The sequence below is a fragment of the Aptenodytes patagonicus genome, chromosome 6 (assembly GCF_965638725.1).
Source record: "Aptenodytes patagonicus chromosome 6, bAptPat1.pri.cur, whole genome shotgun sequence".
Classification (NCBI taxonomy): Eukaryota; Metazoa; Chordata; class Aves; order Sphenisciformes; family Spheniscidae; genus Aptenodytes; species Aptenodytes patagonicus.
Window position 1 is genome coordinate 71,364,907 of NC_134954.1, and position 24,874 is coordinate 71,389,780.

Sequence of the window (24,874 nt, forward strand, 5' to 3'; positions counted from 1 at the left end):
AGCACTCTCTGTATTTTAAAGCTCCTGCTGTACACTATTATTGAATTACAAAAAAATTTTGCCTTTTTGGCAGCATTTATTGTAGAAACTTCCTTTTGCTTTGATACAAGAGATACCCTAGCTTGGAAGAGATACTCCATCTTCTTCCGACCAAGCATGAGTGTGTGGCCCCCCTCGGTAGTCCCTCTCACCGGGGCTGGGATTGCCAGGGCAGCAGAGGAGAGATCTGTATCAGACCACGGTCTCGGGCATGTTCCTCCCCAGCTGGAGTGAGGCAGGAACCAGAAATTAAGATGGTGACAGAGACACATTTCAGTTCTAATCCTGATGTTTGGGTGGCACAACACCACAGCCTCTGGTGTGGTGCTAGCTTGATTGAAATAGCTGTACACAGCTCTGGTTTGGATTTCTCTATCTATTTCTGGTCCCAGCAGTTATTACTTCTTTGCAGTGATGAACTTCAGGCCAGGCTCTAAAAAATAGTATCCCATGCAAGTGGGATGGAGCACCCATTGTGATCACTAGTGCTGTAGGGAGGACGGCTTTTGCTGTGCTGCTTAGAGACTTCAGCTTGGTTCTCTGCTAAGCCGTCTTGCAGACTTTTAGCAGTCGGAACTGCTGTATTATGGCCTGTTTCTATTGAGTCACATGGAACTTAGTGGGTTATAGGCAGCGTCTTCTGAATTTTTTGAGGCTCACAGTGTGTAATTCTGATACTTGCCTGTTTTTCTTGACTTTTTTTTAGATGCTGCTGTGCTGTGTCAGCTCAATCAGTGCGAGCTGCTAACCATTTAGGGTTGTTAAAGCCTGCATGCTGCTAAAAACTTTCTCTTGATGTTGGAGAACTCTGTTTAGTGTTTAGGTGTGTTCTTAATTAGAAACCTGAAGCATGGCAGTTGTACCGAATGTATCCTAATCCTGTATATGTAGGTGTTGTTTGGGCTGATCTCTTTTAAAGACAAAACAAAGCATCACTTGAGCTCTAGCTAAAGTCTCTACGTTTCACTTTTCTTCTAAGTAAGACTCCTACCTGGATGCATCAAACCTATTTCTCAGTGCTACAAAGACAGGACCTGGTACTGGTGGATACCATCTATATGAAGATGTTTTGATTGTTTTCCTGGTTTCATTTGTTGATAACATTAGTCCTGAAGGAAACAGATGGGATAAAATTTTGGCCCAGCTGTTGACCATGTATCTTCCATGATAATTCAAGTGCCATTCAGAGCACAACAGCAGATTTCTTTACCTGGCTACACAACCTTCACAAAACTGCCCCTTTTTCCATCCTGTGGTGGCTTCCAACAGCTTTTGTCACCATCAAACTTACTGCTGTAATGTCCTCTTAGTCTCAGAGTAGGCTGAAGGCCCTGCTGCCTTCAGCTTGCTCACAATGGCACACCACCCTGTTGGGTGTGCATTTGGGAACCCGTGAGCTTGGTCTAGGTCAGGAAGCATTGGTGTTACCTGCTTCTGAAACCTTCTCAGAAGATTGGTCTGCTTCAACCAGAGGTCTCAATGAATCTTAATTTCCCTGACAACTCTCTTCATCGACAACTGAAGGACAGAGGTGGTTGTTCTTTTGCTGTGCTGGATGGTACGACTGTGCCTTCATGCACTCGACATGCCTCTGTCAGTCTTCCCTGCTTTGAGAAATACTATAAAAAGGTTGTTTTGGAGACTCACTACAAAACAAACCCTGCTAGCTCCTCATGCACAGGGACTTCCTCAATGCAGATCTGTTTTCATTTTAAGAGTGAGACCTCCTATCTGTGTGGGCTGACAGACCTCTGATCCGAGCCTGTGGACTCCCATCATCTTTATTACAACTTGAAGCATCTTGGGGTGCAAACTTCCAGGCTGGCTGAAATAGGAGCAAAAGAAAATGTTATTCGATTTTTTTTAAGGTAGCTGTCTGGATGAGAAAAGCAGGCATTAGTTTTCTGGGCACGGATATTTAGGTGTTGCAAACTGACCATGAGGCAAATCTAAGTCATGTTAGAGCTCAGTCTGTGGACGCAGCCAGGTCATGCTGGAGCAGATTTTCAGTGCATTATTGGCTCATGCTGAAGTCACCTGGAAGTGTTGAGGTCTGGCATGTGTAAAAGTGAGTCCTGTTTGCCAGAAACTAAGAACCCCAAATTCATACATGCTTGAAATTTTGGCCTTTTTTGCTTCATTTCTCTGTATTTGCATTCGCCTTAGCATGAGAAAGAACTGTTCTGGGAATTAAGTAGGAAAGATATCAGAGGGTTATTTAACTGATATTGGTATTCTCCAAATTAGCTTCTAAACTTCTGGAGGTATGTGCAAGTTACGTAGTAAAATACTAACTCGGACAGTGCACAGATACCCACTGAAGCATTTCTTCAATAAATTAACTAAGCAAATTTGATATTGCTATGGTTAGTGGTTTAAGGTTGTTTAAGACACAATGCTACACTTCCTGCCATTTGAGATTGACAGACATTAAATCATTCACTTGTAGTTAAGCCGGGTATTGTGGGTTTGTACTGTGGTTTTTCATGAATATTTCTTCCAAAGTCTGTGCCTGGTGCACTAAACAGGTGCAGTCCTCGAACAAATGAACTTAAAATTACTTCTGATTCCTTCTCCAAGACATCCATCAGTTTTCAGCACAACTGCAACATGATAAGGGAGAGGAAGAAAAGAATGAAGAAAAACCAGAAGTGAATGTGGCTTAGAGCTGAAGAGACGTGCTTTAAGTATGTGCTTGCTCTTTGTTTCTTATTTCTTTTCCTGCCACACCCTGAGCAAAGCCACCACTGTATTTGGTGCTGAATCAGATACCGAAGCACCTATCTGAACCAGATACCGAAGCTCCTCCTAGGCAAGGCATAGGGCATAGCACCTGTACTTTTCTTCTCTGCTGCTCAGGATGTTACTAAACTCTCTTTCTTTGTGGGTGAGGAGGGAAATGACACAGATATTTTGTGAAGACAGTTGAAGCTCTGGAGTTCTGCCTCCACGAGAGTCACTTCCATGGCCGGTGGGTTCATCACCAATCTGTTGGGTGTCAGGATGCTCTCAGCTTTTCTGGTGTTTCTGCTGCAGCTGTGGTTCAGGAGACACCTGCTGCTGGGCCAGCCAGATGTCTGCTTGGGACAGTGGAGTTGGAAGAACTGAGCAGTCCACGGTGGGGGAATGGACCCAACAGAAGCCTCCCTGGGCTTCCTCAGGCAAAATGCATTTCTCGCTAATGGTTTTGCCACAAATGAGTCAACATCTTCCAGTAGGAAGATGTTACATCAGACTTTCCAACTGGCCAAGCTGCTCTGACACATGCTGCCTTTTGTACTTCGCGCTGAGTAGTGCTGAGGCTTGATCTAGAAAGATTAATGTTTCTATTATCGTCAGTACATTGCATGCTTGGTTACTTTATTAGCGAAAAAAGCAAAATATAGTAACCAGTAGTAATGAGTAATCAAATTCTTGTGATGATTTTTGAACTAGGAGATGGCACTAATCCATCCACTCTTCTTGGAGTAGCAAAGGAAGAGGAAACAGAGCAAGTAAAAGCATCTCAGTTCCTCCTCATTCATTAATCCCTAGGCCCTGGTAAAGGCAACGCATGCCCCCAGTTTTAGCAGATGCTTAGAGAATCTCGTCTCTTCAAACCATTCTTGGATTTCCTTTGGACAGTCTAGCACTGGCTCTGGATTCAGTAATATGGAGTTGTATAGGTCTGAGATGTTCAGAATTGCTGCAGAGATTTTAATTGGAAAATTTGTTTTCTAGTTTTAATTTTCATCTAAAGTTTGAGGCTCTTTATAAAATCTTTCCTGGAGTGTGAGTGAGTGAAGAGAGGGAATCTATTAAGATACGGAGCAAAAATTGTATAAAAGAAAAGAATGAAAGAAGTTAAATCCAGAAATTTCTTACCAGACTTGTATCATGCATAAGGGTGCAGATGTTTAGGGAATAATGTTGATGCACTGTAAGGACATTTTAACTCAGGTGCGTAGGACTGCAAGGGCTCACTTGAGCTGAGTACAGCAATTTCAGCTGACAAGGGATTTGAGGAGTCTATCAGCTCCGCATGTTACCACGCTGCCTAATAAAGCCACAGCTGACAGCAGATGTAATACTTGTTTAGTATTTTTGCTCTTAACAACGTTGGGGGCAGATGAATGGCGGCCAGTCTTCTCACACTATGACTGTTGGTGTTCGCACGCGGATCTGGCACCGTCGCACTCCTGCTGTCGTTGCTGCTGACTCTGACTGCTTCTGCGAACTGCAGCACATCTGTGGTGGGACTAGTGGTGCAGGTGGGCTCTGGTCCCCTGGCCTGCGGAAAGCATGCATACAAGGTTTCTGGAGTCATCTTGAACCACCTTAGTGAAATAAAGTTTTCATTGGTCCCTCACAAAACAATGTACATTTGCAGTAAAAATTGTAGATATAATTAACAGAGCTTATGCTCAAACTTCTTGCATAATTAAAGAAATTTTATTTTTGACACAACACCCTTGGTATTTCCACTTTGCTGAAAGTAGACATCTTAGCTACACAATATGATATCAGACACTATCACATAAAACAAATGCTTTTGTCTTCTCCCTGCTTTGCCACGTGGTGCTGAAGAGCAGCGCGGTGGGGCAGGCACGCCTGCCGCCTTCTGCTCCGCTCTGGGCCACGGCAGAGGCAGCTGGTGAAGAAAGCAAACAGGGGGCCCCACGAAATGCAGAAGAGGGGCTTGCTCGATGCAAGCCGCAAAGAATTTCCCCTTTGAGTTCCTGCTGTAGCTTAAAAGTTTTCTCCTAAAATTGTAGGTGCCGGCTCTGCTGTGTTTCACAGCAGCGTCTCTTACAAGAGCAGCACCGGGAGCTCTGCAAAGGAAAATGGAGATGGAGTGTGGGAACAGATTAAAAGTGTCTGGAGCTTTTTTTTTTTCCCCCCTCAGATGGGAAGTGGGAGCAGTGAGAAGAAGTAAGGGAGCAGCTGCAGGATCACAGCACAAAAACTGCTGCAGATATGTATGGAGGAAGATTGAGAGAGGGTAGGAGGGACAGTTTCATGTGCACAGCACAGGGAATCGAACATTATCCCGGGGAGTGGGAGGGAGGGGGTCTTGCTGTCCGAATAAGGGACAAGCCTCTTGTTGTAGACACTCTTGAGGCAGGTAGTGTCAGAAAGAAAAAGTTTTATTATGAGTTTATTTTTTAATTTGTTTTTGAAGTCTGAGAAGCTTTAAAGCCTTTCCTATTCAACTATCTCAGTACCTCAGTTTGACAGACATGTCTTCTGTAGGATGATGGGTATATGGAACTGCAAAATGGATTAAGACATGGTAAATGTGCATTTAAACTACTAAGTTGAGGGACTCTAAGAGGTGAAAACAACTGCCACTGCTTCACCAAAGGCTTAACAGAGCTCAAGAAGGCATTTTTTTCTAGTGAAGGGGCTGCTGCTGCTGCAGGAACTGAGGACCAGGAGGCAAACTGAGGCATGACTTACAACTGCTCCAAGTGTTCAGTAGTGCATAACTGATTTAGAGGTAGAGTGGGATAAAACTTGTATATTGTCTTACTCAGTGATGAACATCAGGTGCTTCCTCCACTGTGGATCAACCAGTGGAGCACGTGCACGTACATGAATGTGGTGCAGGTCACAAATGTGCTGTAACGTCTTACCCGAGCTGGCCTTGTGATAGCTTGTTTATACAGCCGCTGTCAAATTGAAACCGAAATTTCTGTTGGCAAAGCTGTGAAATTTAGAACTTATAGGATGTTTGTTTCTTTGGCTATTTGCAGCAAGCCTTCAGGCATTTAGAAAATATTTTTCTAATACATCAGTTCGTCTTGCGGTACTAACTCTTCCACTTCTCTATAGAGTTTGGGTTGTTCCAAAATTACCATCACCACATGTCTAGTTCAGGTAAGCATGGAAAGTTTGGATGAATATCTGAATCTCTGTGAGGAGAAGTTCTGCAAAATTGAGCTGGAAGTATTTCAAACAGCCTTACTTTGAAATTTCTGTCACTTCTGCTTCTGCTTGTATCTGTAAATACTGCAAGAATAACCTTTCCCATAGTATCTCATCACTTCAGATCTGGCAACATTAAAAGTAACAACACTTTTCTGAACATTTAGGCTATAGGAACAGATTTCTTTCAAGCACCGGAGAAAATTTGTGATTCTTATGTGATCTTCCTAGAGAAAACATTGGATTCTTTTTATTCAGAATTAGACAGCTTTAAACTAAAAAGTTACTGTACGACAACTATCATCTGCAGATGTAAAATGAGTTTAGAGGTCTGACCTTCTCTAGCACTTCTCAGGTCTTATTTGGTGTTAAATCAATTAAATTGTTATGAACTTTTATGATGCTGGGAACTACTTGCTGTCATTGGTCTAATGACTAAACCATACTCATTCTGCTCTTCAGTGTTGTAGGATGCGTTAGAAGTGTTACATATCGGACGATACTCATAGTTTGGTTTTCTAACACTGTGTATATATGACCAATATTCATCATTTGAAGGATTGTAGTCTAGCTTGCACAGCATGGAAAACGGAGGCAGGTGTCGCAGATCAGATGCACTCCAGAAAGAAATGAAACACGCTGCCAGCAGGAAGACCTAGAAGTAGCAATTTTTCCCAGGCATGTTCTTTTACATATTCAACTGAAATTCTACTATGGACGACTGTTCCCAGAACATATGCAGGCCAAACTGTACACAAAGTTCCACTTGAAACTGAGATATTAAATTGACATAAGAGTGGTGAAAATAGACTCCATTATGCTATCCCATATGATATATTGGGACAGACGAACTTTTGAAACAACTGTTACCTTTCCTGAGACCTTCACATGTAATATAATTAAGAAACTAAGTGATGCAAGAAGAGACATGACCATATGCAGTCACTTGCTGACTTGAAGAAACTCTTTTACCCTATTGCATGTGTTTTTGTTGTTTCCAATAATATCCTAGCGGTATTTCCTAGCAAGCTTTCATTTGTGCAGGGAAGTCCTGTAGATAGCAAGTCATGAAGGCTTACAGGTTTAGAGAGGAATCTGTAAATCCATCAAATATGGATGCGAAGAGTTTGTCATTGTATCCGCACGACTTTGAAATAGTAACTGCCTCCCATTCTCTTCTCTTTCTAATTCTCAAGCCATTTCTATCCAGCTAGGAAAACATTTCCGGAGATAACACATCTCTGCCCTATAGGGTACCAGTAGCTTTTCCAGATCCCTGTTTTTCTTCGACATCTGATCCTGCTATTTTTAAGGGTCTACGTAGAGCGGGAAGCAGACCCTGGGGCTTTCAGCTATCATCTTCTACAAAATTTCAGAATGACACAAAGGAGGACCTTAGCTCCCTGCTTAAATCCTCATTGATAGCCACTGCCAGTCTAGCACAGCTATTTGAATTTTCGGTCTTCACATCTCTCTTCATCCAATCCTTGAGACAAATTAAGCAACGATTTGTAAAGATTAACAATATTTCCACTGAAACTGTACATTTGGTTAAGATATTTTGCTGCCATCTACTAGAAAGTGGGACTCAATATCAGCCTTCTATAATTTTATTTTATCCTTTTAAGTTTTTATTGTGTAAGGTGCTATCACTAGTTGAAAAAATAGAAAAAAGCAACAGTCAATCTTTATAGCAATAAGCCACTCATATTTTTAATGCTGCAGTCAATGGGCAGGAAATCACTGAAGCATCAGACTGTAACAGTCTGTAAGTTATTGTAGGGTGTAGACTCCACACCCATGCAGGTCTGTGAGGTACTGTAAGTGGAGAATCACATATTCTTAATATGTGTGGTAACTATCGGGAATGAGAAATGAAGTACTGCATTTTAACACTTTAATTCTTAGGAACTCAGTCATCAAAACAACCTTAGAGTATGTTTTTAGTCCCAAAATTAAACAACATAGTTACTGCTGTATAATGGTGCAAGTCTGTGTCCCTCCCTTTTGCAATCTGTTATAAAGTATATTTCCATACCTGGCTCCGTAATGCAAACAATGCTTTGGCTTTCCTCCTCGAGTGTGCTTAATGTTACTTTTGCATTGCTGTAACTCCATTAACTTCAGTGGGTTCACTGCAAACCTAAGATCAGGATCAGGCCTTTTAGACCTGTCTGGAACTGGATGTCCTGTATTGCACAAGCTAGGAAGAAATTATTTTAAATGATAACATACTTTGTTCCTACTGGATATTGAGCTATGAGATTTCAATCACAAGAATTATGTAGTTATTAACCAAGAGTTATTGTAAAATATAACCCTATCTTGATATAAGAGAATAAACCCAAAAGGTTGAAATGGTCATCATATCAAGGATCAAGTTAAAATCTCAAGGATAAAAGATTTTGTAGCCGAAGAGCTGTTTAACAATGATGCTTGAAAATTCTTTACTTCTTGTATTACACTACTGCCCAGGAAGTCTGCTATGATTTGGGCCAAGTTGTGTCAAGAAATTTGCCTTTAGGTGCATCCTTCATAGAGACTGGATGGGTATATACCTCATATATATATGAGGTATATACCTCAGAGCATAAATAAAATTGTGAGTAATGCGCTGGACAGTGTATTCCACATGTGGTAACAAATAAATGCTGGGCAGTGAGATATTGCTACAAACAAACCAGAAAAGATGTTTTACTCTTCTCTTTGACCACAGGAGAGGCATGGGTAACTGTACCTATAAATTAGAGTTGCCTGAAGAACTCTGTGGGCCATTTCTGCTTTTATCTGCAGAAAGTCCTCAAGTACTGGACTAGAAAAGAGTGACTGCAAAGCCAGCCTTTAGACCCATGAGGTAAAATGACCTCCATGATCCTTGCTCAGTGTGTTGTCTGTTCTGAGAGACACCACCGAAAGTCTAATATGGCTGCAACAGGTAAAAAAATTAAAAGAGGGTATGATGATCAATGCTGATGAGCATGGCTTTTGTAGGTCTTATGACGTATCAACAAACTCACTGATGTTTTCTGATTAGATTGCAAGTTTGGTTGATAAGGGAAAACGTGCTGTTGAGTTTAGGACATTTAACATTTTACAGCAGACTGAACTCGGCACAAAATTCTGTTTTATTGTCTATCTGATATAAAAGAATAAAACTGGAGTAAAGACCCAGGCAATGGTGATGTAGTGTCAGTTCTGATCTCCTACTTTGACTAGAGATATGACTGATGGTTGAAATTAATGCTACTTCCTATGTACAAATTATTCCAGGCTGGATGAAACCTTTCTGCAAAGGAAAAGGCATAGGAATGTTACATCTGCTTTGTATTTTCATTACAATGGATTTTTCTGTTTTTCTAGTACTCAGATAAACTGGCTTTAGGACTCTTCTGGGCACCAGCCCAGGACACCGTATCCCTCAGCAGCCTTTGCTGTTTGTGTCCGTGCCCTGAGCGCAGATGTGCGACGTGTTAGCTGTGAGAGCGGTGTGGTGGGGGTGGTTGAAAAAAAATAAAGAAAGAGTACAGCGCAGATAAGAATAATTGAAAAAAGCTATGTGGCAGTTTACTTGTTATGCCCTCTCTTTACCTATAGTTTTTTCACCTGTCCCCCTTTATTTCCATCAGTTGTGTGCTTAAGCATTTACTGCCCCTGAGCTGTACTTCAGCAGAGATAACAAACGGTGTAGCAAAGGCTAAGAGCAAAATCCAACAGCAGAAATATTCACGTAGGTGTGTTGATTTTAAACACTTCTTTCACAGACATAGCAATATGTTTTCTCCTTTACAAGAATGCTCTGACTCACCACGTGTGTGGCATTAGCTTTTTTCATTTGTCAACTCTTACTTCCTCTTCCATTTTTACTGTTTTTCAGGCTCACAGGTCTAGTGTAATGGTGAACCTCGTGCTGATTTTTGCTCTTTTGTAATATTGTTGCATTAGGTTTCAATGGATGCTCTTCATGTACAGTATGCTCTTCAGAAGAAGAATAGAGTTAGTGAATGTAACAAGATGCACTTTGATTTTGCAGTGTTTTCACATTACTATGTTGAGCACTTTCATGTTCATTATACTTCTGACTTGATAGTGGTAGATATATCATAAGGAGCGAAGCTGGAAATTAAAAGCTTATTTTGATAAATACTGAAAATTATATACAACGTTTTTAATCTCATAATCTTGAAAAACAAATGCAACAAATTATATTAATCACAGATATATTTTTTTTCCTTTCTTGGACAAAAGTACTTGCTACAACTACTACTTGGTACCAGTTGCTAATGAATTAACATTTGCATTCTGTCACTGGACGTAGCTGTGGGAAACATAAGCATAGATCAAGCCAAAATCTAGAAATACCGCTATCCTCTTGTTTCTTGAAGAACTAACACTTTGCTTTGCTTTGTAGAAAACCTCTATATTAACTTTACCGATACTGTACCAAAAATTATGAAATAAAGTTCTTGGGTAATATCGGTCAGTCTGCTCATTATATGATCAATTTCTGGACAAAGCAACGTGTCAAAATGGATTAAAAACCTGATTAATGCAATATGAAACTTCCTCTAGCCCCATGAGCTGCTGTAGGAGGGGAATACTTACTGGCTGTCATTGTGAGACAGAAACCATAATTCAGCTACCAAAGACATAAGAATGGCAGTGAGATGAACAATTCACCTCCTTAATTTTTGCAAAAAGCTAAAAAGTATATTTTTCCTTTTTTCACGGAAATTATAAATAGCAAAAGGAAGGGGGTTTTTGCTTTGTTTTGTTTTTCATTGGGAAATTAACAATGTTACTTTGTTTCCTTTATCATCGCCTTTCTCTTTTTGAAGAGAAAGGGCAGAAAAGTATTTTTTCCCGTCAAAGGGAAATTAGAACTAATTTAAATATTTCCACTGTTATCAAACATCAAGATTTTGTGAAAACATTGTTTTTAAAAGAAATGTTACAAAAAATGTTATTGAAAATAGTTTTACCAAGACCCAGCACTTTGTGAGGAAGCCCGAGATCTGATCTCTGCAATTTGCTGTGTTGCTTTTTTAACCTGGGCCCGATTCTCAGAAACGGGATGGCTTTCCTCTGTGTACGGATTTGCATCCGCAATAACCTTTCTGTTTTTCACCTCTGTAATACTCACTACTTCCACACCACGTGTTTGAAAGTCGACTGTACATCTAGAAATTGGGGGTTTAGGATCTTAACCATTGATCTGCCAGACATGCCAAATGTCCCTTGACTGTTTAGCAGCCACCTCACACCTGTAGTTGGTGGCTGAACTCTGGCTTCCGTTCAACTTGATTCACTGCGAGGATGCTGTGCTACTTGCTGGAGCAGCCTTGTCTCCTCTCTGAGCATCCCAAACACATGAACCAATTCATGGGAAAAGCAACTGCAAGTGTTGACCCACTGAGGCTGATAATTTAACTACAAGTGTGAACCCCTTCTTCCCTCAGTGAGGGTTTTTCAGCTCCTGAGGTTATCTCCAAAAGTGGCTGTGTGTCTAGGACTGGACCAGTTTGGCTGTCCCAGCCAGAAAGGTGATTTCTGTCCCAGCCAGAAAGGCGATTTTCTCCCTTCAGCTCAGTGGTGTTTCTTGCCTCATAAGTAAGCTGACCTACCCACTCTCCAGAAATTAGAGTTCTCCTTTCTCACATCCAGTGTAATCTTTTTTCCCCACTCCATGAATCAGTTTTCCCTTCCTGTATCGTCCATCCAACCTCATGTCAAGGATTTTTCTTGTACCGGTACTGTTCCCTGACTTTTTCCCACCCTTAACTAACCTGCTGCTTCTGTTCCACAGTAGCCCAAAACCAGTACTTCCAAGAGGATTTTTCGGTGTGTTCCCCTGTCCTTCTTCTCTTAGGTGAACACCTTAAAGTTATGCTGCCCCTTTGCTCCAGGAACCCTATAAACAACAGGGAGGGGGGTAAAGTCTGTCTTGGTTTAATGCCTTTCTCCAGCAAATCAACCGTAGGAGGCTTCAAAACTAAAATTTATATCCAGATGCTAACTATTTGCCAAAAGGCAAATTAGCTAATTATATAATGAACATGGAGTGCCTCACAAGCAGTTGCACAGGGCTTGGCAGCTCTGCCTTCCAAAGTAAGTGAAACGAATTCCCCTGCAAAACCTGCCCAAACTTGGCCCTGATGCTGCTAATAACAGTTTGGAAGCACCAAATCATAAAAGCATCAGATAGGATCCTTTTTCTATCTTCTGTTAATATTTTATCTGTTTCCTGACTGTCTTTCCCTCTGTTATTTTTTAAAAGTTTTCAAAAAATAAATAAATAAAAGAGAGCAGAGTGCAAGTGCTACCAAACTCTTCTTGCAAATGTGAATGCAACGCCGTTGCGTTTGTGGAGCTCATATTCAGGGTGCCATCTACTGGCATGCAGGGCCGATAACGCTGTCGGGAGTCTTTATGGAGTTTGGGCAGCAAAGGATTTCTACCTGGAAATCCGAAGGGAGCAACTTTTGTAACTTGTACCTTTCCTTCATATTCTGCAAGATCTCCTTCATATTCGGCAGGATCTCACCATGTTCTACGCTAAGACAAATAGTGGAAATGTTGAGGTTTGTTTTTTTTTTTCTTTTCTTTTATGGTAGTTCCTGTAATTTTAGTGCCTCAGAAAGTCTCCTTGTATCTCTGATGTGTATGAATTGGTTCCAATTTGGGGGAAAATTAACTAAGGTTCAATGAGATTAGAATAAAAATTTTCAGAAGTCTTTGCAGACTTGTCATTTACTGACTGTACTCCTACTTGAGATCCAGGGCATGACTTTGTCATACTATTAAACTTTTTTATAGCACATCTTGTACTGACAACACCAGACAGAGATTACCTAACTAAAACTCATAATGCTCCCAAGAAGAGATATGTCAGAGTTTTATAGGTGGGAAATTTCAGAAGAAAATCTGAGAGATGTGCTCCAGCCAAACATTGGATCGGTGACAGAGCCAGTGTTGCTCTCGTCTCTCGAGTCTGATCAGCTCTCCAGCCTGGAGCCTACTGAAAATCTGTTGAGAAGCAATTTTGGTTTGATACCAACATGAAATACAAAATGGTTTGACTCTCCAAGTTTAGAAGGAGGAAAAAATCATTTCCTGCTTAGCATTGCTGCAGACCTTACTGCCAAAATGGCAAAGTGTCCCTGTGACATGGGTTTGAGTGGCGACTGCTCCGAAGGGTGGTGAGAAGTGTCTCAGAGAGGAAGAACACACAGTGCTGTCTCCTAAAGGTCCACGTAAAGAGTTTCCCCCAGTGTCATACACCAGCTCTGCAGCAGAAATAGACATGCATACTCCTGAGTAGCAGGAAACAGCTTTAGCCAAATTTTTCTCCTCTCTTTCTGTGGTTCAACTTCTGTAGGGATCCTTGAGTAACTAATTCAATGCAGGAAACAGCCAAAGAGCCTAAGTTTCACTGTTGCTTTTACTGAAGTTAGTGTTTCTATCATGGCACGTAATGTTGAGTGAGTAATGGCTAATATTGAAGCACTTTCTTCTTCTCACTTCTCTCTTCAAGAGTGCTGCGTTGCTTGTGGGCAACCAGCTCTAGGTGGTCCTGCTTGAGCAGGGGGGTTGGACCAGATATCTCCAGAGGTGTCTTCCAACCTCAACCATTCTGTGACTGTATGACCTCTTATTATTGTCCTCTACATGTAAGGTAGTTTCCTGTAAGGAATTAATTTATCAGGTCCAGGAGAGGGTGAAGCTATGAGAGCTGTGTCCTTCCACCAGCACAACGGCTGTGGTCCTGCCCAGAGACATGCAGTAGCACTTCTCATCTCCCTCTCCCACCTTCACACCGGTACCGTATCTTTCTCTCCTCTGATGCCTTCACAGAAATGGACTTTCTTGAAATCAGGGAATTTCATCTTTTAGAGTCTTCAGATGTTGGGGACACGTTGCCAGAAAAAGCTGTGTTTTTCAAACCCATTTGGAAAATGCTGATTTTTAACAGTTTATATTATAACTGCACTTAAATGGATTTCCGTTTCCCTGGCTCCATAGTAGGGAAACCAACAATTCCAGCTTATATAGTATCTCTTCCTTACACATTTTCTCGTATGGCTACATAGCAATATAAATAACACGTTTTCTTGTGACTCTTACCATATTACTTCACCCATGATTTACATATAGTAGTACCAGGGTGAACTAGTGGGGAGGAAAGTGGAGCAAGTGTTGTACATCACTGTCCTGATGTTTTGTACAGGAAATATAAAGCAACTTTTGCTGATGGAAAATGTTTTGGGAATTTGAATAGCTCGAACAGTTTGTTGAGTTGCACTATTGCTGAGTCAGGAGGTTGAACAGCAGCACTGCTAGAGAAGGTGATCATTCTGTACAAGTTCCCCCCGGTCCCTCCAAGGGCTTGACAGCTGATGTGCTCAGCCATTTCTTCATTTCAAAATTTTAAAAATGAACAGAGGAACAAAAATCCCATCCGTGCTGTCGGTAGAATTGTAAAAATTAAGGGAAATTTTATTAGATCTGGGTTTGAATCTAGGACACTAGCAGGGTTGCAGCGTGGTCCTGTAATGCACTTGTAACATGCACGTATCGAACTGTGGAGGTAAGATATGTTAATTGGCTTCACAGCATGTTGTTTTCCTTTGCAAGATTTAAAATGTGTAGTGTGAGCAGGGCCAAAGACAAAGCGTAGTGGCTGCCAGCTGGACGTGACAGAGGCTTGCAGGGAGATTACACCATAGAGGAGAATGGCTTTGGAGATAAGGATAATCTTTTACATAAACTAACTCTTCCAAGGCAGTTCGGGTGGGTGAGTGATAAGGACAATAATAAAACTACAGACTGACACAGCTGATAGTTATCCTGGTGTTCAAAGGTGATCCAAGATCTTACCAGCAAGATAACTCAACTTTTTCTCCTGACTACAGTGACATATAACTGTCATTCATACATTTTTGTACGAGGGGTCCCTAGAATATTGCTCTTATTTTATGTTCTTCAGGTCAACCCACTAACCATGGAAAGGTCTACAACTTCTGATACGGCCTCTGAAAAGCCTAATCCTTCCCACCACAGTACAGGGGCTGTTCAAATGAGGATCAAAAATGCCAACAGTCACCACGATAGACTGAGCCAAAGCAAATCTATGATTCTGTCTGAGAACGTGAAAGTCGCTGAACCTGTAAGTAAAACACTACTAATATTTTCCGAGTCTTCCAATTTTTTAAAAGCTACAGAATTATCTTAAGTGTGGTTAAGATACTGGTTTCATGATCATCCCTTGCAAGGAGGGATTTAATGGCACTAACACATTTTTAGGAGTATGGCTAGGCGTTGGAATAACAATTTTCCTTCACTGAAAGACAAAATTTGGCTTTGGTGGCCGGGATCTTAGCATCTACTCAGCATTTCAACTCTCAAGTATTACAGTACTTAAATACGTCTGCTGTAGAGAATAGTACTTACAGTATAAGGTATATGCACAATTTCTAAAAAGGCAAATGCTAAAACCAGAGAAAAGTAAAGAAATGGAAATTACAACTCAGTAAATAAAGGACAACTTTGTCAGTAACAAAAATAAGTCTTGCTGTAAGAATGAATGAATTGTAAAAATCAGACACTGAAGTTCTCATTATTTTAATAGTTGGAAGAGTTGAAAGACTCGAGTCATTTTTTATCCATGACCTTTTTTTTTTTTTTAAATTAAATAGTTAGTGATGAACTCTATTGCCAGTTGCATCCCTGCCCCTGTACTCCTTCTGAGCTACTAAACAAACTGATTGGTATGAGTCTCCCCTGGTTAATTTTCTTCTATAATGGTGGCAACTTGCAGCTGAGGCCATATGATGTTACAAAATTATTTATGCAATGTTAGCCACTTTTTGGACTCCAGATCCATTTTGTTCTCAGAGAATGCAAATGAGGGAGAAAACTCTGCTGGCTGGGGACAGAGTCCCAGGTCTCAGTCATTTCTCACAACCATGCCAGCCATTAATTTTTTGTTTTGTTGATGTAATGGATTCCTATGAAATATTCAGCTTTCTAACAAAGTTATTAAATGGAGGAAGGCTACAATAACAGCTGTAGTTTCTTCTCTTTTTACTTTAAGTTCAAACTCAAAATTCAAACTGATTTAGAAATACATTATTTTAATCGTTAATTCCTCTTAACTCATTTCACCTCGTATTTCTGGAGAGAAAAATCTGTTTAGATCTTAGCAGCTGATAAGCTACTCATTTACCTTCCATTTAAACAATACTGTTCACCTCAGACAAACTGTACATGCCGCTTCTTTTTTATCTGACGTGAAAAGTTCCTCCGCTACAAACCTGAAACGATGCTTAGAGTAATTTACTGGGAATACTATAATGTATTATCAGGAAGAACTGTACCTTTGAAAAAGTTTAAAAGTTAAGTATATTTAATGATGCCTAACATATTTTATTGGCTGTGTTTAACAAAAGGCACTAGGCTGCAGTTGTTTTTGACAAGCATGAAAACATCACAGCATGAGACTGCAAAAGGAATTATGTAGAGAAATTACAAGTGATCCATCTCTCAATGAATTATCCACCTCAATAGCCTGCAGAACTCAGCTACCAATTAACACCTACTTTATTACATGTTGGGATGTACTTAATAACTTTCATGTGTTTATGCACTATTACCTTGACTGATGCCTCTTGTACAATTAGGCATAATTGGCATATCAATATGCAAAAGTTAAAAGGATTAACCCTCTTAAAACTAATGAGCATTTCTGTATCCAGCTGCTAAATGAGACAAAATTAGCATTTTTCACTTTTGGGCAGGATTTTATCATGCAGTTTCTCATTGTTGATATTACCTTGTTACATAACTTTAGTTTTGGGGCTAGTATGCTGGACAGTTACAGAGCAAGGGCTCTAAAAAGTTAAATTAGACATAAATATTCACTGCCGCATTCCAATAACCGTAGCAGGTACAATATACGTTCATTGGCTGAGAGCTGAAAAGTTGCTTTGTGTTACATTTGTTTAGTAGCTAATTATATAAAAGCGGAATTTTACTGAGTATATGTCATTTTACCAAGCAAACTTGGCTCCGACACAATAGATTGAAAGCTTGCCATGCTACTAATTTCCTTTCTATTTCAATTCTTTTCATCTCTTTTTGCCATGCAGAATTTTCTGACTAGATATTGACAGACTGAAAGTGTTTTGGCGTATTTACTTAAATAAGCCTCTTAAAGTTGTTTGCTAACACCCAAACTAAAAGCAAAATTCCTAAGGATGCAAGCGTTTTCAAATACGTGCTTTAAATGCAGTGAGATTCAAGTTAAAAGAGCAGTGAAATATCAATTGCACGTATCAATTGCATGCTGACGTACCTGAATCTGTGCATGTGACCTGTGAAGGATTTTGGGGGAAGTGATGGAGGAGAGTAGTCTCTGTCTGTCCAAGTGTCTTGAAAAAGCAGGGCCCAACTGATACACACACACACACACACACACGTGTATGTGTGTGTGTATATATATATATATATATATATACACATTTAGTAATCTTGTTTTAAAATTCGTGATGCTCTTTTCCACGGCACTTATATATACAAACTTCACTTCTGCCTTTAAAGGCACACAGATCCCTGCTAAAAGATACATATTACCAGGATGTTAAGCAAAGCTAATTATTTTGTGCTAGAAGATAAAAAGGATTTATCCTAATTTTCTCTTTGGAAATTTTCTGTTTTCAACAGTCTGCCTCTGTTTAGATGATGGCTATAATCTATAAGGTATCCACTGATCATGCTTGTTTTCTATTTTACATTGACTGAATATTTTTGTTCTATCATCGGAGAGATTTTTCTTTTTAAAAACTAGAAATAGCTGAATAAGGGACTCCATATTACTCTTTCTTCGCCCATATTCAGCATGTGCACTATACTCTATGTACTATTAATAAATGGGTTAAATCCTCTTTACCCAACTTATGCAAAACCTACTGACTTCACTGGATTAAGGCAATCAGCATTTGGCACATTTGAACAATCAATAGAGATATATATTTCTAAAACATATTTGGAAAAAAATTGAACGCTCCGGACAATAAAGGGTAAAAACCAAGCACAAAACTAGAAGGATCACTGGTGATTTATAGAGAAGAAAATACATAATTTTCTCTAAGGGATTTGTTGTATTCTCGAGCATTTGCTGTGATGCTTGTGAGCACACCTGGGGCTATACTTTTGAAGGTGGGCAGATTATTTGCTATAGTGTGACAAAGAAGGATATGCATCACACGTCAGCAGGGCCGTATGCGCTCGTGCATTTTATAGTAGTAAAGATGCAAATGTGGAATGCATAAGCTAACTGATGCAAAAGCTAAATGTAGATTCTTGGGGGTTTACGTTATTTATTTTGATGGAAATGCTTGAGCTTTGGGCAAAGGTTGAAATTGATATTAATGTAGAGTTTAAAGAGCACAAATCACGAAGCTGGACACAGACCGTGGTAAGCAAGGGCTCTTTCTGTGCTTAATGTTAGTGTCTAAACTAGCAATGTAAATGAATATTTGCTATTTTCATCTGTTAAACCCCAGGGAAGTGCATTTTGCTTCATTCAGAACAACTTCAAACAATGAAATGTCTTTTTTTATTGGTGTCTATATTAAGAATTAGAACCTATTTAGACATTCCAAAATGTTAATGTATTAGAGCTTCTTCTGATTAAGTTAAGCAAACTGGTAGGTTTATTTATCTCTCTAATACATTATCAGAGAAACGGGAAGCAATCTTCTTTTGTTTCTTACTCCTGTGATTATAGAACACTTGCCAAAGTTATGGCTGGCCAAAAAGACAGAAATAAAATTGCTAAAAATATAAGCCTTCTGTTTAGCAGAGTTTTTGAGCCATATTTTGAAATTGCAGGGCTTGTACATGTTTGCTTCAAATCAAGCTTATAGTCAAGTTTGAGGCTTTGTTTGTATAGATTGTCCTGAAGTAGATCCTGATATTTAATTAAAATGACACTAAATCACATTGAATTGATAAGACTTGGCATCTCAAACAAAGGTAATTGCCCGTATTGGTTTTGTACAAAAATAGAGCTGCTTGGAAAATGTGCAGCCAACACAGACTGTCAACTCCATTTATAGATCAATATGTGAAAACCATTGATCAGGCAGGCATGTGTAACAGTAACACTTTGCATTTATTTGTTGTTTTTATACCATGTGAAGGCTTACAGGATTATCGGCTTCCAAAATATTTTGACTTCCTCATAAATATGTTATCTGTTTAATGTTAATTACAAGACAGACTCCAGCCCTCTTCTAGAGTATTTTCAGTTTCATTGCTATGGGTAGTTTTAGCTGCAAATGGATTATTTCAATCTCTGAGAGATGATCAGAACTTCTTTTATAGTATAGTTTATTTAGGGAAAGTTTTTGAGGATTCTTTTTTTTTTTCCCCTCAGTTTACTTTTTTTCCTGGAGGAAAAAACAAATCTTGGCAAAATATTTCTAAACCCAGAAAACCTTCTCCTGTCATAGTTGTGTACATTTGAGGTGGAAAGGGAAAAATATTCTTTTTATTGTGTTCTAATAGTGACTGCCCAGGCTTTACTCTCTGCAAATTTTATCATCATACACTAGTCCATTATAGATGCATCTACTTTTATCACTGTAAGGAAATAGCTGTGTTCCCTTCAAGGTGTTACACAAGTTGTATAATAGTATTGGGACAGATGTAGAAAAATATGAGCTTCCCACGACAAATGTGGTAATTGTTAATAAATGCAAGCTTACACCTTGCTCGCCCCAAATATTTCAGAGTAGGTATGAAAGCAGTGAGTCCATAAACACAGTCCAGTTTTACTTCTTGAACGTGACTATTATCCAAAAAAAAAAAAAAAAAAAATCTGTTGTGCAACATTAGTCGTTCTCCTTTCTAGTGCAGGAAAATGAGAAATGAAGTGTGTCGTATGTCCCCGTACTGTATTCAAACTGGTTTTGTGCTTTCAAAACCTAGATCCGCTCTCTGGTGTGTGTCGTGCTTGCAGACTGACTCGTTCGGCACTTGACTCCGGTTTTTCAGCCATTTCATACGCGTGTCCCTTGCTCCCCACCTGAGGAGCTGCTCCCGCCCCGGGGCAGAGGCCCTCAGCCTGCACTGGGCACCGCTCCCAGATGCACGCCTACACGCTCGTGTATGTCCTGCATACCATAAACTCCTTTGACGTAGAGGCTGAAAGTCGAATATTAACGCATTAGAATATTTTAGGGTTCAGTTTACCTTCAATAAGCAATTTCTCTCAATGGAGCAATGCAAGTTGCCTCCCAACCCTTTTTCAGGATCAGCATTTAGTGTGCAGGCATTTTTTCAGGCTCAGAATGAGCCTTTTGTTTTTCTGATTTTTTTTTTCCTTTTTTTTCTTATATATGCCCTGTGAGAAGGTATTCTTTATTGTATATTTTTATTATAGCATTTGAGCTGAAATAATATTGGCTAAAAAGGAAGTTAATTTTATTGTTAAACTCCCCATTTATTTCTCCTCCAAACATTTTCACTGTACCGTTTCAGCTGCATAGCTTGATAGGCAGCATCATAATGAGATCATAGAAAAAAGAAATAACCAGCACCTATTTCTTCTTAAAAGCGAGGATAAATTCATTTCAGCCCTATTAAGGGAGTGGTGAATGTAACTGGTTTGGCTTCCTTGTTAAACCGAACTGAGGTTCGGATGAGATATTATGAGAGTCGGAATTGCTGATTTTGACTTTTACTCAGTGTGACAGAAGGGTAGAAAAAAGGTTCAAAAACCTCCAGGTTTTTTTTTTTTTTTTTTTTGCAATCTTACATTATCTCATGCTGTGAAAATCTTTACTCTATTTACCAAGCACAAATTAGTCTTGCCAAAGGTTCTGAAAGTTTGCTACTTCAGCTTAGATCCTAAAACTTCAAAGAGAGATGCAACTCTACAAATTAGTGTATGTGCTCTGCCACGGCTATTTTAACTTGAACTTAACTAAATTCGTTTATAATTTAGTACTGATTGAACGCTGCCATAAACGTACACGGGATACATTTTTTAAAGTTAGTCCTCTGATTACTAATTTGAATAAAAAACTCTAACCTTGTTAGCATCTGGACTTATTTCCATAATAACAACCCCTTCAGAACCTACAAAGTAATGAATAATTGACAACAAATGAAATGTTTTGATAGTTGTCGGCACAAAGCATGTTTAATGTTTTGTGTTGCTTCCTAGCTAATTATGTAGATGACACATTTGTCAGACCTTGACTGCCATTAGAAACGTGTTTCCAGAGGGGAGAAAAACAGGCTATTCATAGAGTAATTAACTAGAATGCTCAATGACCTGTGAGAGATTCAAATGGCTGCCAGTTCAGACATTGTTTTGTTACAGAAGCAGAGGGGTAATTAAAATTCCAAATTACAGTGCTATGATGAAGCATTTGTTTGTTGACAGTATACTCTTACTCTAGTTTGTTAATTCTTTTTTAAATTGCTTCTAATCCATTTTATAGCTTTAGGAGTTCCGTCTTTGAATTTACTGACAACTAATATTATGGTAAATTGTTCTTCGGCGGAGTACTGCGGGCTTGGCAGTTTCATGGGAGCACAAGGTGGGTGGGATAGAATCGCTGTTCTTTCCCTAAACTGACATACCATGTGCTGTCATCGAGACGCGGCTAACGCGGCACATCTTGTGAAATGATATGTTCATAATTCTGTGTTAGGGAAGATGTCTAGTTAGGGGAGGAAATGGTTCAGCTAAAGTAATAATAATCAAACAAATTGAGGAAGGTGTCCTAAAAGGTTAGAGGAAAAGCCCTGGTACAGTTGGGGTGAGGATGACCACGGGTTAGGTAAGCGCTTCGGGAAGCCGAGGTCTGCTCGATAGCGGAGAACTGGAGGACAATCGTCTGCATGAAGAAATCAAGCACAAAATATGAAGAACGGGGTATTTCATAAGACTCGACTGTATCTTTCCCAACGCCCTTTGCAGGCAATAATGGACATGACAGGCTAAGATGTCCTTTCCCATATAAATGGGGACTCTTTGCAAGTCCAAAGTGTTAAAGTTCTCTAAACAATGAATTAAATGCAAACCCGGGTGAAATATTTATTTACTTTGCCAAAAGTGAGAATATGGTTTTGTTAAAGAGATCTGACAGAAGTAACATGGTGTTTGATGCAGGAGAGCTGACAGCGGCATGGAGTGAGCGCTGATTATCCTGAAGACACTGTCAGCTAGGATTGATTTCCACTTTCTCCGTTTATGTAACGGTTCCTGTAATACAGCTGACCCCAAATCACGTTACCTTGTCATTTCTCTGCATGGATCAAGAAGAGATGAGCTGAAAATAGCTAGGCACTGACCTTGAACTTGCCAGAAAAGTGAGAAGTGACAGTGGGGGATTTTCAGCGTGCGGTCCCCGCACAAAGGCGCGGGCGGCTGCTCTGCAGTTGCAGCAGCACAAGGGGGCAGAGCAGCACTAGAGATTACAGGTGAAGCAGCTGATGCTACAGAAGCGCAAGTCTGTGCCAAATGGTTTGGCTTCCCCCCCCCTTTATTCCCCCCCCCCCCCCCCTTTAAAAACTGGGGAGATGCTGGCTAGAAGAGCTGCTGACTCCAAAATGTTGATGTTTCCATCGTCTGTCGCTTGAAAATATGATTGTTTGAAGCGATGCTTAATATTGAAAGACCTTCCTAGCTGAAGGCATTGCTAGGAAGTTTTGCATCCTCTCTGTGAATATCTCCCCGTCGTTTTCCTAGCATCTAGTGAAAGAATGAAACAATTTTATTATCGTTAATAGAGTTGTCTACAATTTGGGGGACGTTTGACAATATCAATGCATTCCTCAAAGCCTGCAAATCCCTTTGAGTTTCACAGAAAGCAAGGTGTAAATATTTAAAAAATATTTTTAAGCTGATAGGACAAAGTAAGAAAGGGTAAAAAAATTAAAGACTTTTTTTTCTTCAGATGTGGCATTTCTCTCTGTTGTAATATATATCTTGAGGGGAAAAAAAGAAAACTTGCTTGTGAAAATATTATTTAATTTACCATCTAAAAACCATGCTCCACTTCTTTTGTTTCATATTTTCTTTTCATCTGTGCTTGCCTCTTAACAGCCCTTTTTGTCTTTGATGGTGGCGGTAGCTGTGGAGACATGAGATGCCAGTGCTGGCTCTTTTCACGGATCTGGTGGTCTGGGGTGTCACCACGTGTTGCGAGAGCTTGGGGCAGGACCAGGAACCCGGTACTCACCCTGTAAGATGTCTGGCCAGACTTGCCACCTTCATTTGGCGACACCAAGGCATGTGTGCCTGCTGGAAAGGCGATGACAGGCAGTCCAGCCCAGACCTTGGTCTTCTGCCTAACCAGTTGGTGGTTCCCTTAAACGTGATCCTTTCCCTCAAGGGAATATCAGATGCTGTTCCTGCAGCGCAGGGCGGTTTGACTGCTCTTCCCTTCAACCTAATGCTACCTACTGTTCACCTGCATTGTTAGGTATCTTTGGAAAAGGAAAATATTATTGCATTTTTTTTCCACCAGTGAATCCCTTTTTTAATTCAAGATGCTTAGGGAAGTAAACCATGGCTTCCCAAACTGATAGAAAAGCGGATAAAGAAACACTCAGAAAATATCTTCTAGGGAAGTGTTAGTAGCTCTTCAGTAAACACAGGGAAATGCAAGGGGTAAATACGTGTTTCTTCTTTTGAAATTATTGATTTTACTGTAACCTATGGAATACCAGTAGAAACTTATGGTAATATCAATTTTTGGCCACATCACACAAGATGTGATGTCTTCTTTAAGAGCAGGGTACAGGTGCAGACTGAGGTTACTGTTTCTTAGTGGTAACTGGTGACTGGAGCTGTGTAACCAACAAGAATTTAGAAGCAAAAAGGAAAAAAATGACCTCTCCCTTTCATTCTTTCTATCAAAAATGTGCAAAAATGATGAATTTGATGCTAAATGAGGTGAATTGTAGCAACTCCAAATGTTTCTCTCCTTTGTTTTAGTTTGTTCAAAACCAAAGGACAATTGTGGGGTTGAATCACGTGCTTGTGGCTCAAAACTTGCTTGTTCCAAAACTCTGCAAAATGAAGCCTTTGAGCTGTCCTGGTGAGGAAACTAAGCAGACTAAGAAAACTTAGACATGAGGTTTTAACTAAACAGAACCCCCTGAATAGTATTATTTCTGTAATTTAACGTCTATTTCAAATTGAAATGATCCCAGTTCTTTTGTATCATTTTCATTATTTCATAGTCCATTCCACACATCCTTGGGGTTTTTTGCTAGCAGGAAAAACTTATTTCCTGCATCTGTTCTGAGTGTGCTTCTCAGGCTTCCATTTTTTCTGCTATTTTATCCTTTAAACAGTGGCACTCAAATATATAGACATGTTAATGACACTGAAGTTACTACCCTGATGCTAAATGTCCCAACGCACTATAAAGCTACACCTCTTTGCTTCAGGAGTGAGACAGCAACATGCCATGATGTTAGAGAGAGAATATTTTGTACATGTAATATTTCGGTTGGCTTCCATGATAGCCTTCTGTTTTATTTATGTGTTGCAACCAAGTGGAGAAGGAGCTGGCCTGGAATTTGCCATGTTTCCCTTGGTCCCAGCTTGGACGTTGGCCTGCCAAGAGATTTTGAGTCCTTTCTTCTGTTTCTCTACCTGTAAAATGGGACTGAGGATCATGCATATTTCCTTTGCACACATTACAGAGTCTGCCTCAGAGCTGGGTCGACTGTTATGTTTCAATCATGCTCATTACGTAGATAATTATATTCTCATCATATTAACTCTATTAATTGAAATAGAATTATTCCACAATTATGCTAGTGTAACTGAGAGGTGAACTTGGCCCCAGGTCCTGTACATTTTCCTTATCTATATTCTCTGTGCTTAACTGTTTCACTATTT

At 39.9% G+C, this 24,874-nt stretch overlaps 1 protein-coding gene across 3 annotated transcripts in view; it reads left to right on the forward strand.

Annotated features, from left to right (window-relative positions):
• The window catches only part of ARHGAP15 (Rho GTPase activating protein 15), a 341,933-nt gene that overhangs the window by 1,904 nt on the left and 315,155 nt on the right, over nt 1–24,874 (forward strand). For all 3 annotated transcript variants that reach the window (XM_076343118.1, XM_076343121.1, XM_076343120.1), the window contains one exon: nt 14,930–15,109. In XM_076343118.1, coding sequence (XP_076199233.1) covers nt 14,945–15,109 — 165 coding nt within the window. In that variant the 5' untranslated portion in view covers nt 14,930–14,944. The remainder of the gene's footprint in view (nt 1–14,929; nt 15,110–24,874) is intronic.